Source organism: Festucalex cinctus, chromosome 3 (genome assembly GCF_051991245.1).
Source record: "Festucalex cinctus isolate MCC-2025b chromosome 3, RoL_Fcin_1.0, whole genome shotgun sequence".
Lineage (NCBI taxonomy): Eukaryota > Metazoa > Chordata > Actinopteri > Syngnathiformes > Syngnathidae > Festucalex > Festucalex cinctus.
In genome coordinates this window covers 30,171,829-30,190,327 of record NC_135413.1, presented here as the reverse complement: position 1 = coordinate 30,190,327, position 18,499 = coordinate 30,171,829, and the positions used below count along the sequence as shown (strand labels likewise).

General features: G+C 38.8%; 2 protein-coding genes across 6 annotated transcripts in view; both read left to right on the top strand.

The window, feature by feature from the left end:
* Positions 1 to 500: 500 nt before the first annotated feature.
* On the top strand, positions 501 to 14,911 carry hmg20a (high mobility group 20A). Of its 5 annotated transcripts, none has more exons than XM_077517515.1 (9): positions 501 to 619; positions 2,980 to 3,056; positions 3,373 to 3,579; positions 4,828 to 4,960; positions 6,319 to 6,356; positions 6,614 to 6,686; positions 7,632 to 7,847; positions 8,934 to 9,066; positions 14,541 to 14,911. In XM_077517515.1, exons 2-9 carry the CDS (start codon positions 2,991 to 2,993, stop codon positions 14,545 to 14,547), a joined length of 873 nt encoding a protein of 290 aa, XP_077373641.1. In that variant the 5' UTR covers positions 501 to 619; positions 2,980 to 2,990; the 3' UTR covers positions 14,548 to 14,911. The 5 variants fall into 5 exon arrangements, with proteins under 5 accessions (XP_077373641.1, XP_077373636.1, XP_077373638.1 ...); XM_077517510.1 differs by having other exon boundaries at positions 6,611 to 6,686; positions 14,541 to 14,906; XM_077517512.1 differs by lacking the exon at positions 14,541 to 14,911 and adding an exon at positions 9,292 to 9,681 and having other exon boundaries at positions 6,611 to 6,686.
* Positions 14,912 to 15,697: 786 nt separating this feature from the next.
* peak1 (pseudopodium-enriched atypical kinase 1) overlaps positions 15,698 to 18,499 on the top strand; it is a 66,986-nt gene continuing 64,184 nt past the window's right edge. Inside the window, exon 1 of the mRNA XM_077517508.1 lies at positions 15,698 to 15,878. The gene's annotated coding sequence lies outside the window, so the exon portion shown is untranslated. The remainder of the gene's footprint in view (positions 15,879 to 18,499) is intronic.

Genomic DNA, 18,499 nt, shown 5'->3' with positions numbered 1-18,499 from the left:
TCATCCATCTACCCTAACACATTTCAATGCAGGGTTCTTCTCAGCCATCCATATAGCAGATAATTTCCACTCACCCTCAGCAGACAAATAAACGACACCTCCCCCAACACACCGATTGACAGTACCCCACCTAAGTACCAGACAATACATTCAAAGATGTGTTACTTACTAAGAAAAACACTTTCTCGCCACTCAACGCGATTACCTTCAGAACACACAAGCAGCTAATGGCCTGGTGGAATAAGCGGAGGACGGAGGTCAGCCCTTGTGTGATTCTTGAGAGATTTCCTTGTAAGCATTGAAATGCAATGTCACACCATAAGATAAAACACCACAAGCACTTAAGCGAATGCAAGTAGAAACCAAAAGGAGAATCTATCTATCTATCTATCTATCTATCTATCTATCTATCTATCTATCTATCTATCTATCTATCTATCTATCTATCTATCTATCTATCTATCTATCTATCTGAATTGAATGGATGTAATACATAAAATGGCCGTTAGATGGTAGCAACAATTTTCGTGTGCACCTACTGAGTCGGTTCAAACGTCGACGAAGAAGTGGCAGCAGAGCGTGTCTACAAAGTCCCGTCTAGAGCAAATATTCTACTGTGGTAAATATCTTTTTATTTGGATTTGTAGTGTTATTCCCAATCATAATAGGAGCAAATATATAGTTTATTTTTAATTAGTGACATATTAATAATACGGCAAGATATAAAGTAATACCGCGGCTGTAGTTTTCATGGAGACAGTCGCTCCCGCACTGTTTTGATTAATAACAGAAAACAAAAAACATCTGCTCACTTTCGGCTACCGTCCACATTTTCTAAGGTTAGTTTGGTGATTTTTGCCTCTTGGATGGTTAGGTTGTATTACATGAGACATGAGTTGTGTGCACGACAAAAAAAAGCGGAATGTTCCACGGTCGGTTCCTGGCTAAAACAACGCTAACAGCACCGCTAGCTTCTTTTTGGCTAGCAGGTCCGTGCGAACAGAACCGTCGTTGCTGTATTCGACATTTGAATTGAACAATTAGCTTTGCATTTAAGTGGGTCAAAATGTGGGTTATTTGCGAGGGGACACTATTTGGTGTTTATCTTTCGTGAAGTACGAGATAAATAGCAGCTGTGACGTCAGCAACAAACTAAACGTAGACGTTTGTCACTGGTTAAGGACTACTAGCATTGCAGACTGTAAAAATAAATACATAGTAACATTGTTTTCATTCCAACTCATTAAAAGTAATTATATTTGCGAAATAGACCGCTCTTGTCGTGTTTTTCCCCAAGCTAAATTAAAATTAACCTTTACACGAAAGGGTATTTGACGTGAATACCCAAACCGATCATATACAGTACAGTAATCATAATTTACCATTTTTAAGGTTGATAGTTTGTTGTAAACCCGTTATATTATTGACATAGTGACGTCAAGCTTAATGGATGAGGGTGGGGGAGAGACCCTCTGTGTAACGCTTTTATGGGTGGTGCATTGTGGGCTTCCCACCAGAAGAGGTCAGTGCAGCATACAGAAAACGAGTTAGGTGTGTCAGGAAAGTTCCAGTACTGAGTCAAATTTAGATGTATTACAAACCCAAGCAACTAGTTTTCCCCTTTAAAGTGGGCTGCACAATCAACCCGCACTTCTAAAATAAGATCATCTGGTGTTTATTTTGTTTAGTGTGTGAGAAGAGGTGAGAGTTGTGGCAGGACAACTTGCCTGCGCACAGCGAGCTGAGCATCTGACAGTTCCTGGCCGAGAAGAACATTGCTGTGCAGGAGTAACCTCCTGACTCGCTCAACTTGGCTCAAGGGCATCCGTTTTGAAGATGTGGATGATATCAATTGATCAAGCTGACTGGATTGCAGATGATCCTGCAAGCACTCTTCAGAGAAGACTGGGAAAATTCATTAGACTCCAGGGGGATGACTTCTAAAGAGAAACTTCCTTGGATTCAAATATGCCTTGTGGCAGCAGTCCTGGGACTTTTCACAGATTGGTTGATACAATTTACTTCTGTAAAACAGGAGTGTCCACATTTTTCTTGCAAGGTCCGATTACTGAAAAATCCAAGGATGTAAGAAGCGACTTCGACATTATTCTTTTAAAGAATAAAATAATGTTGTATTGGCAGAAATGACAAAAATGAAGCTCACAAATGCCAACCAAGCAGTCACTATACGCCAGGTGTGATTGGTGGAAAATGAGGAAATGAGTGATGAGCACAAATTTCTTATGACAACGCAAGCCAAGTCAAATATTTATTTTAGTATATGTCTAGGCCACTAAAAGAACATACAGTGGGGGGGCAAAAATAGCCCCCCGGTCAAAGTTTGAGCATCTCTCTGGTAAAAGTAAGATGAATATTTTGAGCTATAAATAATATATAAATAAAGAAACCCTGACTCATTCATTAAAGCGCTGAGAAAAGTGAGGTCAGACATCACAAAAAAAAAAAAAAATGTTGGGAGACAAAAGCTCACTGGACTTTCCCCGCCCAAAAGGAATATTTGCAGTGGATTATCTCATTCTTGACTTTATTTCCCACAGTGTTTAATGGCTGGGGGCAGAAATGCCGTCCAGGATGTTGACACTCACTTCCCGTGCAGTGACGTGGACGGGGTTCAAAGTTTAAAAGGATGTTGCATTGTTGCTGTCTGCAGAGTTTAGTCTGTTGCCCACACAAGTACTCAATATTTGTACTTTCTAATTCAGCAGTTGATTAATATTTCTGTAGACAGGGAAAATGTGGCTGGCTTGAAGGAGTTTGCTTGCAATCATCCTTTTATCAGGATGGGAAAATAAATGTCAAAGTTTGGCTTATCTGGCTCCCCCAGATGGCGCGGGCTTTACTGTGACAAATGTTTCCAGATGGTACACTCATCTCCTATTGTTTGATGGGGGTCGGAAGAAAAAAACAAAAACATAACTGGTCACTGTTGTACAAATTATATTCTTTTTTTGTCTGCAGGATTCAAAGTCATGGATGAGCAGCAGTCGTCTCCTGCAGCCAACACGGAGAACACCAGCCAGAGAAATGGAGATGAGGTACGGATTGAACTTTGACGGTCATGTTACAAGTTAGTTTTTAACTGAACTTTTGTACGCTTAATTTTCTTTCTTAGCTGTAGCAATGATGCGTGATAGACAGCATCTCTACTCCGAAGTTCGTTTACTGTAGTACCTCAGGAATCAACTAAATTAATAAAATTTGTTATTTCTTACGTCAAAAAAATGTTTTTAAATTAGAATTTTCCAGGTCTACCTTTGAGGGGCCACCATGCATGTTTTCATTAGACATCTAGTGTGTAGCAATCCTTACCCGAGATGTTTTTTCTGGTTGGGGGTGTTATCATCTTCGAAGACACGACGTTCCAACTGGACCAAGGGCAGGAAGCGGAAGAAGCCCATGAAGGACAGGAATGCCCCCAAAGCGCCGCTGACGGGCTACGTTCGCTTCATGAACGACAGGCGCGAGCAGCTGAGGGCCGAGCGTCCGGACGTGCCCTTCCCGGAGATCACCAGGATGCTGGGCAACGAGTGGAGCAAGTTGCCGCCTGAGGAGAAACAGGTGGGAAGCAACATCAAAGCTGCGAAAAAAAACGATAACACTGAGAAGAGGATCAGGACCTAAGCATGCATTCATGGACTGTTGCGTACATGATGAAGCAGCAGGCGGCGCCATAACTATTCCAGCTGGCAAATTTAATGAAAATGGGCAAAACGAATATACAACGCAGCTCTATTTGTTGTTTTTTTTTTTTTTTTTTTTTTTGTTGATATGAAGAGACGTCATATGAGACTGTCTCTCTGCGACAAGAGACTCAGCTGACTTATTTTATCAATTACAGAAATATTTCAATCCCCCCTCAAATATAACTAACTTCATTGTCACTAGGGCTGCACAATATATCGAAAAAAAATATCGATATCGCGATATTGGCCTATGCAAAATGTAAGTAAAAAATGTAAGTTTGATATGGAATTTGATGCTTTTATCTGAATTTGACTAGTCAGACTCACAGGTTTACCAGTTTGACATTTATTAAACATGACAAAAAAAGGAGAGAAGACACTCAGTTCGAGGAGAGGAACTGACTGATACAATTCACTACTGCAATCTGAAAAAGAAATCCCCTCCTCGCCCTCTCTTTTTATTTGGTTTCCACGCCCCGAGTTCCATAGGTGTTCCAACCCTAATAATGCAAAACATAGTTGGAACAGTGCACTTAACGAAAATGTGCACTGCCATCCAGTAGTTGAACATTATTGAGAGGTGATTACAATTAATTAAGAATACATTGCGTTTGATTATTTTACCGCATGAAAAAAAATGTAATTCTTTCATTAGATAATAAAAAATAAAATTTCTTTAGGTACATGTTAAATATCACAATATTGCTATCGCTATATTCAGCAACTATATCGCATCTCGCATGTTTTTTCCAATATTGTGCAGCCCTATTTGTCACTGACATTTTTTGTGATTACATATAAACCGGTTTCCATAATCCAACCCTCCTAAGTGTAAAATCGTCGTTGTGATTTTTGTGCCTTTTTCCAAATTTCTAGCATTTCCATTCGTTTATTTTTGCAGCTCTTAAAAATTTGAATAGAAATAGGTGGATGTGAAACCCACCCACTGCCACCTCCACAAAGACGAGCCTGCCGCACTTAACTTAAAAAAAGTTGGCAAAATATTGAACTGAAAATTTAGCTCATACGGACTTAGAAATCTGACAGATTTTTGGAGTATTGCAAAATGAAGTATACTTGCACCACATTTCACGCCACTCTTTGTGCGTGTATGTGTACACAGCGATACCTGGACGAGGCGGACCGCGACAAGGAGCGCTACATGCGGGAGCTGGAGAAATACCAGAAGACGGAGGCGTACAAGCATTTCACCAGGAAGGTCCAAGAGAAGCAGAAGGGCAAGCGACACAGAGGCGGTGAGGGCTGGACTAATTTGATGTGTCGTTCAAAATCCAAGGTACTTGGCAAAAAAAAAAAAAAAAGTCTTCTCAGGCCAAAATGGACAGTGGGAAAGTCACAAGTCAAGTACTAAATAAATACTGGTACTAAAATCACAAAACAGATTTAAATGGCCGTGTGACGAGCTTGTCCGCCAGTATACTTTGAAAATAGAAGATTTATTTGAACTTTTCCTCCACACACAAACTGCACTTAAAACTTCAAAAGCTCTGCCCAGAGGGAAGACTTCCCATCACTTTTTTAAGCACATGCATGTAGACAAGAAACCACAGAATTTGTTTTGTTTTTCTCACAGCTTGCCATTTTTCAGAGGTTAGTCTTTTTTTTTTTTTTCTTTTTTTTTTAAAGAAAATGTGTGAAGAAAAATTTAATTTTCTGTTTTTTTCAGCAATAATCTAGCAACTCACAGTCTCACTCACAGTGATGCAATGTAACCTTCAAATTGGAACACAATTAATTCTCAATCTGTTTTTCGACAAACTTAAACTTGGAGTAGCAAAGAACATCTTGAACAATTGTTCACTAATTTGCCGAGCTGCTGCTTGTTGCGGAGTTGATTTCTTATCTCAAATTTTTGCTCTCAATTCAAAGCAAAAAGCTTACCGAATGGCTTGTATCTCTAAAAACTCATAAGTCTGGTCGCTCGTATCTCAAGGTGCCACTGTATATGGAAAATATTAAAGTGAATTACTTTGTCACCATCATAAAAATGTAGCATTATAACATCGCTAAATGTGAAGAGGCATAAACCACCATATAAATAAAGATGACTGCAAAATATAAACTATTACTCTCTCTATAAAGATGCCTGTTGAAACACTTACTGGAGAGGAAACAGACACATAAAAGTCAAAGAAAAAGTAAAAGTTCAAATTATTATTATTTTTTTCTCCACGAGTTTGTTTTCTAACCTTACATACTGTGGGAGATTCAAGTCAAGCCTCTTTTTAAAAAAAAAACAAAAAAAACAAAAAAAAAACCTTACATTAGGCTTCTGATGGGCAAAAATGGCCTGACACTAATTCGTCATAGCGCCACCTGTTGCTCTGGCATACATTTGAATTTTTGGTGGGCCGCTCAGAAACAAAGGAACATTTGGTCCTTCCAACCCGCCTCCCGATTTGTGGCTGTCGAATGAACAGTTGTGCCTGTGCTGAGCAGTGGACAGAGCGGAGCGTTCTGGATGACTTTTTGCTCGCTGGGTCAAGAGCGAAAGCTGGCTCCCAGTGACGGAAATATGACTCATCTGCTGTCCTCTTTCTTCATTTCTCTCTTTTTTTTTTTTCTTCTTCTTCTTCTTTTCCTTCCTCACCAGATGTCGGGAACCAGGCGGCCAACGAGGCTCTGCACGAGGTCAGTGGCTTTTTTTCCTGGCCTGTCTGTCAACATGTCAATATTACATGTGTTGATATGGGCTGGCTACGAGTCATACCGTATTAAAAGTATAAATTGGAGGATGTCAGCCAGATACATTGTCGTTAAAGCTTCTGCAAGTTATTTCAAATAAGCAGAATTTTACAGTGGCCTACTTTTTTTTTTTTTTTCTCCCAGAATGCTTTGACTGTATCCCGTCAGCGTTTTCACATTCTGTGTTTGTTGATCACCAGAAGGATGCAGAAGGGAAGGACCGAACCGTGTTTGACATCCCCATTTTCACTGAGGAGTTCCTCAACCACAGCAAAGGTGGGGAATACTGTACAGTGTTCGTGCTCTGCTATTTCGCAATTTAGTTTACTGTTACAATGTGCCTCTATTTTATTGTGTACAAAAGGTGAAATGAGGTGACAGTGTAAAATGTTAGTACGCATATTTGTCATGTCAAGCGTGTTATTTAGGAGCTAGCATGCTAGCTAACACTATTGATGAGCTTCAATGTTGAATAATTTAATGTTGAATAAAAATTTCTCATCTTTTTGAGGAAAAACAACTTGACACACAATTACAGTATGTCAACAAGTGGCTACTGTGGCTCCACGCTATTAGCTAGTAAATTAGCCAGCATTAGTTAGCGGCCGGATTAACATTATATTGTTGTTTGAATGTTATCACCATTGGATTAATGTTAACGTTATAACTATAATTTCCTTTTTCTTTTCTTTTTTCTCCATGTGGTACTTGCAAGATGCAGATTTGAAAGGGGGTTTGTCACAGTGTGTCACATCACACTGATGACAGTGTCATGTGACAGATTACCAGAGACAAGATTTTACAAAATCAGATAATTTTTGTCTTGTTTATTTTCATGAACTAAAATGTCAAAAGATTTTAGTCCAATTTTTATTAAGCACATTTTTGTCTCGTCTTCATTAGTCGACAAAAATGCAAACTGATTTAGTCCCAGTTATTGTTTATTAATGGTGGTTTTCATCTAGTTTTAGTTCGGTGAAAAATGAGTGTTGACAAAATATTTTTGTTTAGTTTTCATTGGCGAAATTAACACAAAACTGAATAGAGTTGTTTATGTAACATGGGTTCATGATGGTGTACATGCTAGAAACGAGGTGTTGATTCTTTGCTGATTATTTCTTGTCTAAAGGTAAAAGGATTTCTAAGGAGACATTTCTGAGCAAAAAAAATCGAAGGCAGCGTTTCTCCCCATTATTCAATCGTCCTTTGCTTCTTGTTTAGCTCGCGAGGCCGAGATGCGGCAGTTGCGCAAGACCAACATGGAGTACGAGGAGCGCAACGCCGCGCTCCAAAAACACGTGGAGAGCATGCGCGGCGCCGTGGAGCGCCTGGAAGGCGACGTGATGCAGGAGAGGGGGCGCAACGGCCTGCTCCACCAGCACCTGGACACCCTGCGACAGGCGCTCACCGCCAGCTTCTCCTCTGTGTCGCTGCCAGGTAGCCACCGAGCTGACATTTCGCCTTTTTCGGCGGCTTTTAATCCTCTAATCAACCACTATGTGAGCCACTTTTTGATCAAGATCGGTGACAGTGATTTTTTTTCTCACTCATTCAAACCAAAAAACGTGTAAATACGTTTTTTAAATACTTTGTCCGTCACTCCCAAAAACCTATTTAGTTTTTTTTTTTTTTTTTTTTTTTTTTTTTTTTTTTTTTACAAAAGGCTTTGATGCAGCTTCTGAAATGAAGCAGTGACTTAAAGAAATGGTGGTTGTTACAAAAACGGCCAGCAGGTGACAGCAGAGTATTAGAAAATCAGCCAGGGCCATGTTGCAACAAGCTCTTTTTTTTAGTGTTTTCACCAGGAACGTGAATAATGATGAAACTTAGCTGTATTCAAATGTGAATTGCTGCAAAATGGAAATAGGTGCAAATATACTTAGTCTCATCTTCCTTTTGGTAGGTTCCATGTTTTTATAGCAATAGGACACATTTTGTGGGCCTTGCAAAATCTGCCAAAGTCCAGTAAAAAGCGAGTGGTTCAGTGAAAATGAGTTAATTAAAGTCCTATTAGAGTTTTATATAATATTTTGCAAAGCGAATTACATCCATCCCATGTAACAATCAGTCAAACAAAACTTGCCACGGAGTTCATCAGGGAAGAGTTATAAATCCGCTAGTTTTATATAAAGGTCGAACCCTCTTTGTCCTCCACCAATTTCCTGCAACCGCTCCCAAAGCAGTTGGCACCGTTTCCCATGGGTGTGGAGGCGAAAAAGATTGATTGAGTTTTCCGCTGAATGAAAAGGTGTTCTACTGAAAGTAGCGTCAAGTGTTTACTTGCACATTTGCTGTTTTATGTATTTATTTATTTTTAGTTGATTCACTAATGATGTCAGGGAACAAGTTGTGGCTGCGCTTGATGTTGCTCAGAACAAGAACTTCGGCATCCGGTGACCTTGATGTTTCCATGCTTGTTTTTGGTTATTTTTGTTTTGTTTTTTCCTTTGCTCGCCTACTTTCAATATGAACATCTTTAAAAGTCTCCAGCGCCATAAATTATTCCCATCATCACTTGAACAGGCAGCGGGGAGATGCCCACCCTCGACTCCATCGACTCGTACATGAAGAAATTGCACAGCATCATCATGAGCAACCCGCAGGAACACGACAGCCTCATCAACACCGTGAGGGATCTGGTCAACCGTTTGGACAGGTAGGAGTTAACATGTTTTTACTTACTCTCTCAAATGTACATTTTTGTCAATTGGGTTGCACAAGTTTTAGGAGACAATGTTTTGTTATGTTTTTTACAAAAAGCCTGGCATTTGAACTGCGCTGTTGACTTTTTATATTATGTACATAACATTGTTGGTGTGGCGCTGGGCTTCATGCATTATATGAGCATTCAAAAAATGTGAATGTACTTTTGTTTCATTAGATAATTGCTGCACATCCAAGTGGAAGAGAAACACATTGATCCTCGTGTCCACGCCCCCCGCCCTCCCCCCAAAAAAGAACATTTAACTCTTCAAAAGTGATGAAGATGATGTAGCTCCTCATATTTATTATTTCTCCTTTTTTTCATTGTCTTTTCATGGATCTAGCCACAGTTTTGTCACTCAAATGTTGTGAAACAATAACCCAAACGTTCCAAGAAATATGTTGCCAGAGGCGAATGTTTGCATTCTTATACAATTACAACTTTGTGGTTCATATTTTGTATGGCTCTGTTGACGAATGTGCCATTTATTTTTTTGTGTATGTTTGTACGAAAAGTGGTTGAGTTTTCAGTAAAAAAAAAAAAAAAAAAGTACTCACTTTTTTGTAAGTGCTGCGTGGTCCTTACTAAATTCATTCATGACTCAACAAAAGAAGTAAAACCACTTGAAAAAAGAGGGAAGTTCAAATGGCTTTCAGCTAGTGTATCACTATATTTGTTTTTTGACTGGGCATTATGTGGCTTCCTGTTTTCATTTAACGCTGCCATTTTTTTTTCTCCTACCTCCACATTACCAGCTGAGACTTCCCGTCTGCAAAGGCCACACGTGTCGCAACTCTTGTACATGACAATTCTGCTCCAGTGCTGTCGTGAATGAAAAGTGACTTTAACTTATTGTAAACATAAGTAACATGATGTGGTGTATGTTCTGCATATTTTGCGTATTAATATCTTTCGAAAGGCGCAAATTTGGGTTCACCTGTTCATCCATCGTCAACTTAGTATTTGCAGTTTGGCTTCTTGGCTTCCGATAGCAACATGGCCGCTCATGTGCAGTAAGCTTGGCAGATAAGCTCATTTGTTTAATGAGCTTAGCTGCAGCCTGATTTTGTTTTCATGTCGTTGCCTGAACTCGAACGCAGGATTCCATTCCATCATTTTATCGCCATTGTTTTGTCCACTTGAGCCATATTGTACTGAGCAACCGGAACACAAGCCCATTTTTCTGTTAACTTTAGGATCTTTTGACTTCCATGCTAACGCTCTTATTTTGGCAGGATTGGTGGAGTCCAATCGGTCAAGTGGCTTCATGACCGCTCTCGCCCATTCGAGTTGCTCTTTTCTGTCCGCCCAAAATGAATGGCATCCTTCCTCCTTGCTCCGTGACTCAGATTGTTGCAGATGAATCCGGCCGTCATGTCCTACCTCATTGATAAGCGATAAGCTATCCGGTGCCAAAACCAGGGAGGTGCCGTTTGTTGGCCATTTGAGCACTGACTGGTGCCATTGAATATTTATGAAAGTGCCTTTTAACCATCCAAGTTCAACATTCACTTTCACAAATGTTTTTTTTTTTTTTTCTAATTGCAACACTTGTGCTCCTTCCTATTTAATTAATCAATAAAGTAGTGAAGGGGAGGAGGGAATAGCCCATTGCGGCTGAGCTCTTACAAACAATTGAAACAATTCACAATTCACTTATTTAGCCATTTTTGGCAGTCAAACGTGAATATTTTGGCTATAGTAAATGTGATAGTTTCATTATTTTTCATGTACAATTAGTACCTTTAAAAACACATTTTGCTATAATGAGCTAAATAAGTGAAGTATCCTTTTAATATTTTGCCTATAATAAACGTGATATTTTCATTATTTTTCATGTACAATTAGTACCTTCAAAAAACACATTTCGCAACTTGCTGTCGACTGAAAATGGCATCACAAGGGCTCCGGCAACCAATCACAGCTCAGCTTGTGAATGTCACATGACCAAACCTAGAAAACAGATGAGCTGTGATTGGTTACCTGAGCACTTTGTGATGTCATTTTCAGTCGAGAGCAGGTTGCAAAATGTGTTTTTAAAGGTACTAATTATACGTGAAAAATAATGAAAGTATCAAATTAATTGTAGATAAAATATTCACTTTTTATTACTATAATGGGCTAAATAAGTTAAGTATCCCTTTAATAAAAAAAAAATAATAATAATAAAATTAAAAAAAGTATCCCTGTTGGCTATGATGGGGCACTGCCCAACTTGCCCTCAATGCAAAAATGACACTAGGTGTGTTTGAACTTAGTAAAACAAACTAATTCAAAATAAATAAATAAAAATCATAGCCAACAGGTGGCGCTGTGGTTGCAAGAAACATTCTCTGTTTAAAACAGAGCAAAGATTTGAGTTCAAAAGTTGACGTGTATTGATAAACATGTCTCCTAATCCATTACAATTTTTTTTTTGTCTGGGTCTGACTGACCAGTTGCTCACCGCCTCTCCCTGCAGTTTGGGGCAGCGGCCCGCTCTGCCCCAATTTGCCAAGTTAACTCCCGAATGAGCGTGACTGCCAAATGACAAAATATCTATTAGGTTTGTGGGTATAATTGAACTCGAACGAAGTGGCCCCGTTAACATCTGAGGTGACCAAGAATCCGGAAAAAGAAGTCAAAGCAAATTTGTTGTCATGCATCCAAGTTAGCATGATTCCGGAAATGTGCAAAGTTTGTGTACATAGGCTGGAATTCACCGAAATGTATGGAAATACAGTGAAGTCAAAATTTCACAAATTAACAGGTTATCTTTTCGGAACTAATCCCTCGTTATTAGCGGAGAAATTTGCCTGTGTGCATCTTAGTCCAATTTTTAATTTACGTAGCAAAGCATGTCGTAATATTTGTTAGCATCCGAAGTGCTATGAGCCTCTTCCCGAGTCTTCATAGATCATAGTTGACAGTATGTTTATTTGTGGTACTTTAAACGATTTTAATACCTTTTATGGGCGCATCAGTTATTCTTGGATTTCCGCTGTTGGCGGTCATTGGCAACCATAAACAGTGGGGGTCTACTGTTAATAGGGAACAAGACTATAATTCATAAAATTGAAGGTTGGCTCTTAATATGGAACTCATTCTATTGAAGTGGGATAAAAACAGAATACAATGATTTGCAAATGTTTTTCACCCAAGATATTTCAAGGAATACTTGACTCATTGAGTCATTTTCAGCAGTAAAAAGTTAATATTTTGTCGATAATTAATGTGCTAACTTCATTATTTTTCATGGCTCACCTGTTTTCTGGGATTGGTCGATACCTACTTCCTCAGCACATGTGATGTCATCATCAGTCGACAGCAAGAAGAAAAATGAAATGGTATTGTACATGAAAAATAATGAAGTTAGCAAATTCATCCTGGACAAAATATTAACTTTTGATTGTTGAAAATTGTTCAATGAGTCAAGTATCCCTTTAACGAGCCATAATTGGTCTTTACCTACTTCCTCAGCACAGGTGATGTCATCATCTGTCGACAGCAAGTAGAAAAATTAAATGGTATTAATTGTACATGAAAAATAATGAAGTTATCAAATCAAATTCATTCTGGACAAAATATTAACTTTTGATTGCTGAAAATTGTTTTTTTTTGGGGGGCATAAATTTATGCTTATGATAAAGCAAAATGTTGATTTATGCTTGAATATGACATCTTTCCATTAAATTAAAATGAACTCCCTGAACAATTTTTGCTTATTCCATTAGCAAAGCAACACTGACGTTCTATTTTTTATTTTTTGTACATACTAATTCTTTACTATTCTCAGTTGCTATATAACCCGACTTGACAGCCAATCACAATAGCACAAAAATGTCTATTTGCGCGCGTCAAGTCTTTGAGCTTGTTCCCGCCGTCTTTTTTTTTTTAATTTTTTTTAATTTTATTTTTTATTTTTTTATAGCAGTGAGTCACTTGAAAGTTTATCATTACACCGCTGACTTCCTGCCAACACTGACTCACGCCGCCTGCCAGACTCGCTCACATCTTTTTTTGGAGCGGCCCCGCACCTGCATTGTGCATTTTGGATTTGGCCGCGCCGGCGCATTCTGCTGATTAGAAGGACCTTTTCATGTTGCATGCCCTGCTTTTTTTTTTTTTTTTTTTTTTGTCTTCAGTCTTTTTTGGCTTCGCTGCCGTTAAGCGTCTCTTTTTGAGGCGACTCGAGAAGAGTTTTCAGCTTGCTGAAAAATGTTTGCTACGTGTTGGAATTTGTCTTTAAAGTGCTGTAAACGACAGACACGACAAGTTGTAGATAGAGTGGTGCCTTGAGATATGAGTAACCCAACTTAAGAGTTTTTGAGATTGGAACTGTTATTTGACAGGTCTTTTTTTTTTGGGTGTGCTTTGACTTGCAAGCAAAAACGATTAAAGTCTGTTTAGCATAATGCTAACAAACACCGCTTTAGTCTTTATCCTCTGCAAAGAGCTTTTTTTTTTTTTTTTTTTTTTTTCGAAAGTATAATATTATGATTTCTGTTTATTAAAAACACATTGCAAAACATGTTTTTTTTTGGGGGGGGTGGAATGGAATAATGACATTTGTATTGATTTCAATGGGCAAAGATTTGTGTTGCGTTTTGAGTTACGAGTGTGCTTACAGAACAAATTAAACTCCTATCTCAAGGCACCACAGTAACGAAAGTTTTTTTATTTTTTTATTACAAATTTAGAGCAAAATAAATACGCATTAAAATGTGTAATTTAAATATATAAGGCAAGCATTGCAAATAACCAAATAAAATGAAATAATCCTACAAATGTTTAGCAAATATACTGTAGGTTTATGCTATTTTCTCAAAATCTCCATCTTAAATAATAAAATAAAACTAACTGCGATAAAATTTAATTAATTATTTTTAAATATATATATATATATATAGATTAGATTTTTAGAATATTTGATAAAGTTGACTCAAAGAAAAACAAGTGTAAAGTTAAAACAAAATCAGACTATTTGCAGTACTAGTAATCATTTAAACATGCAGTTGGCAGAATCTTTTGTTATTTGAACATTTGTATAACCTTTTTATTTTGCTCAATAAAAGTGTAAAATGTGATTCAGGGTCATTGTATATTTTATGATCAATGCGGCCTTGGAAGGAAAGTCATCGGCTGGTGGATTGAGAGGAGCAGAGGAGGAGGAGGAGGAAACAATGATTGGAATTCACTTACAAAAAAAAAAGGAAAGAAAAAAAACCCGAGTCATTTCGACATGTCACGCTCTGGCAATAAGCTCCGCCCATTTTTTCCCCTTCTTCCAATGCTGCCTTCAGGTTCACCATGTTTTTTTCAGGAGCAACCCAAGAAGTATCTTTCTTATAAATGGTATTTATTGAATCAAAAAACACAACAATGGTATAATGACTGGAAATGAATGGAATGGACATTTACCACAGTTTTCCTGTTATTTCCCACAGCACCTGAAGGCAGCACGAAAGGGGATTCCCCAACCAGTGTTCACCATCCACTAATTTTAGAAAGATGTAAGATGTGAATTCATTTCAATGGATGAGAAACAGATGTTTTTTTGTTTTGTTTGTTTGTTTTTGCTTTGGACAACAACATATTTTAAATAATTGAAAAGTGATTTAACAAATAGTTGGGTCTCTGGGGTCCCTGCCAACCCACAAACTGTGAAATTAAACAACCAAGTAAAAGTGTAGGGTAAGTGCATCGACATGTTTTTGTTGTCGTTTTGTCCAATGGACCAGCTCAATGATGGCTTAATTTTTTTTTTGCCACTTCAACACTAGTTTCAATTTCTATTTTTTGAAATACAAATGCCTCTTTATCTGTGCTATATTTATTCATACTTTGTATTGTATTTGAATAACTTAAAAAAAAAAACGTTTTTAAGTTCATATTAAAAATAATAATAAAACGAGTCTTGACCCCAATTGTCTTAATATTTAAAAAAAAAAAAGTTAGCCAGAAGTTGTCTTTAAAATACCTGCCCAATAATCAACTAATAAATCAGTAAATGTACACCTTAAAATGCTACATAAACTCAGTCCATTTACTAACTAGGCCTCAAGCACGGTACAGTATTAGCATTTTGATTAAACATGAGTTAGCAACAGCATATCATTTATTACTTACCTTAGTGCAGACACACTTCTTCGTGTGGTTGTTACTATTTTTTAACTCCAGTATGTATTGTGAATGGCCAAAACTTCACGTTATAGTTTCACTCCATCCTTATATTGTTAAAAAGTTAAGCACACGCGGTACTGGAAATCAATGTTGAGTTTGTTTGTGGCTGAACTGCATTCTGGGAATTGTAGTATTTTATGTGTTATGTATTTTAACTTGTCTTTTTATTATTTAGATTGTAAACGCTCATATATAACATTTTATTTTGTGGTAAAAAAATATACCTAACTTGGTGGGGTGTGCTGGGGGGGCGGAATGAAACCCGGGTATGCACCGTGCACGCGCCACAGCTTGAAATACAGATTCGTGAGTGCGCGTTCACGCGGCTCTCGATGGCCTGCCCAGGATCCCAGCACGCGCGCGCTCACGCGTCAAGCTGGTGGAGAGGAGAGGAGAGGAGGGAGGGAAAAAAAATGCAGCGGCAGTTGTCGGAGGAGCCACGCAGAAGAGCAAGCGAGCGAGAGAAGCGGACGAAAAAGCCCCACTCGCATTTACCGGTCGATCTCTTCGCACTTGGGATTGCGGCGACAGCAGACGCCTTCTTCCCACGCGGCGTATTTATTTTTTGCGTGACGAGAACAGCTGAACGTCGAGGAGGAGAGGTAAGAAAAAAAGTTAGCTTAAAAAAAAAAAGAAGAGAAAAAGAAGCTTACAAGTCGCCTCGCCCGCCTCTTCCCCGGCTTCTAACTTCTACTTTTCAGGAGGGGCGGTGGGCAGTGCGATTAAATGTCCACATTCCTGGCGTGGACAAGTTTGTAAGCGGTTGTTGTGGACGAAGAGTGCAGGCAGGCATATGTGACGTTTCCATTCCACTGTCACGCCGCGCAATCGGGCCAATATTTAGCACCCGAGGGGCTGAATCGTTTTGGGGCTTTTTTTTTTTTTTGTAGACCAAAATTGTACAAAATGCTTAAACGTGAGCACAAATTCAGTGTTTTGCCTTGGAACATGTCGAAGTTAGCCAAGCAGAGGTCCTGGGGCCACTTGGGGGGTCTTTGAGAGGACACCGAGGGGGTCCTCCGGCTGTCAACATAACATTTGTCATATTATTGTTTCTAACAATTTCATCCCTCGGAGCATGTTGGCAGAATCGGGATGAACATTTACTTCATTGTCACGTACCACATCAAAAAAATCGAAAATCAGATACTGTACATATCCGATTTGTGTGTGGTTACAGGTTTGTGCCGACATGACACGAGAGAGTATGGATTGTAGGGATGTAACGATAAGGACAATATCGTGATATTAAAAGTGCCACAATATCGTCGTCGTCGTCATGTTCACGATATTTAAATGCAACACAACTGTTAAAAAAAAGTCAGGTTGATTTCCATTTGTGCAATTGTAGGTCCTTCTGGTGGCTAGTTTTTTTTTTGTGCAATTTAATTTTCATTAGGGATGTTTTGGCCCTTCTATGTTTAAAATCTATGCTAATTGTCAGATGATACAGATATAATGCTACTTTGTGACCACAAAGTACTACTTTCTGTCCTCAACCTGTGTACAATGGCTACAAGAATTCTAAATATCCTCGTTTAAAATGTCAGGTTCAAGATGAATCATTTCTAAACTTGTTTCGTCTCGTATCCTATAAATTGTACAACTCAATTGATAATAAAACGTCTTAAGTCTGAAAGTAAAACTAAACAAGTGAGATAATGGTTGCACAAGTGTTCACACCCTCTTCTACTTGTGGAAGTGGCTATGTTCAGATGTAACCATTCGCATTCAAACTCACGTGGGAGCTGGCGCACTGCTGCCGCCATTTCAAGTGCGTCTGATGAACTCTAAATAAATGTCAGATGTTCACTTAGGATTTTTCCTGGAATTTGTATTTGCTTTCTAGCAAAAGACAAAAAGATTTTGTGCTTGACTGGTGCTGACATTGACTGGTATTTGGAACTTTTCACAATTGCCTCGAAAAGCCCCAAAACATGATGCAACCGTGCTGCATTCATTGTTGGTGTGTTGTTTTGGTGAACAGGTTTCAACAGGGGTGTGCAGACTTTTGATATCCACAGAGATTATACACATTTGGACAAATATCAGCATCTATAATATAAAATCGAGTCTTTATTGATCAAATCCAGGTTAAACTTGATTTGACGTTATTGTTTCTGATTTAGCAAGAATAAATTAATATTGAATGAAAATGTGGTTCAACTTGAAATATTCTCATCCGGCATGCACATTTTTTGTCCAAATCTGCAAATCTGAAATAAACCTAGTTTGACATATCAGTTTTCGATCCATAAGATTACATCAAGTTTGTGACAGAGACACGAGTCTTTGAAGAAATTCGATTTTTTCATGTTTAATTGAATCTGGACTGGATCTAGATGAAAGCCTGCATGACTTTTGACAGCTTCTGACGCCGCTCGTGGCAAGTTTCATTTCAATCAAATCGGACTGATGATAAGCAACTTAACAGGCAGGATAAAACTGGAAATTTCCCCAGTAAGTTTGGATCAGATGAAACGTGGTTTGCGTATTAAAGTATGAAGTTTGTGTAGACGTGAGCTCAGTGCGCAACGTGTTTGGGGAAGTGAAACGCTTTGCATCATCTCGTGACGGGTGCATTACATTTCTAAAGCGCTGTTCATTGGAAACAGACAGTGACCTCATGATATACGACATGTTTGTGCATTCGTATGTGGTTGCAGTCCTTGCTGTTTTTTTATTTTTTTATTTTTTTTATTCCAATTCCAAGCTGACAGTGTCAACTAAGACACGGTCGTCTGTCATTGTTGTCCTCCTCACCTACGGAAGGACGACAAGGTTGACATTTGAAACCCCCTCCCGCAAAGCTATGTGAAGTCAACACTTGTTGGATTGTTTTGCTGGACATGCCCGACATTCCGAGCGGCAAGCGCTTTGCCAGATTGTGCTCTGCGGTGATCTTTTTGAGTTGTATTTGATTTTTGTGGCATCTCTGAGTGACAGCAACGCATTTGCGGCCTGCGCTGTTATGTCGAAACGGTTTCAGGCAGCATTTCGTGGCGTGATATGCGCTGCGGCTCACTCGGCCTTTGCCGCATGTTTGCTCGACACCTTCTTGTTTGCCTACCATCAGTGGCGCTCCTGCCATTAGGTGGATTAGGCAGATGCTAGGGGCGCTCGTACGCCCTCTGGTGTCAGGGTCTGAATTTTTTTTAATTTATTTTTGCTCATCTGTACCCACAGTTTAGTCAACTGTACCCACAGTTTACTAATCTGTACC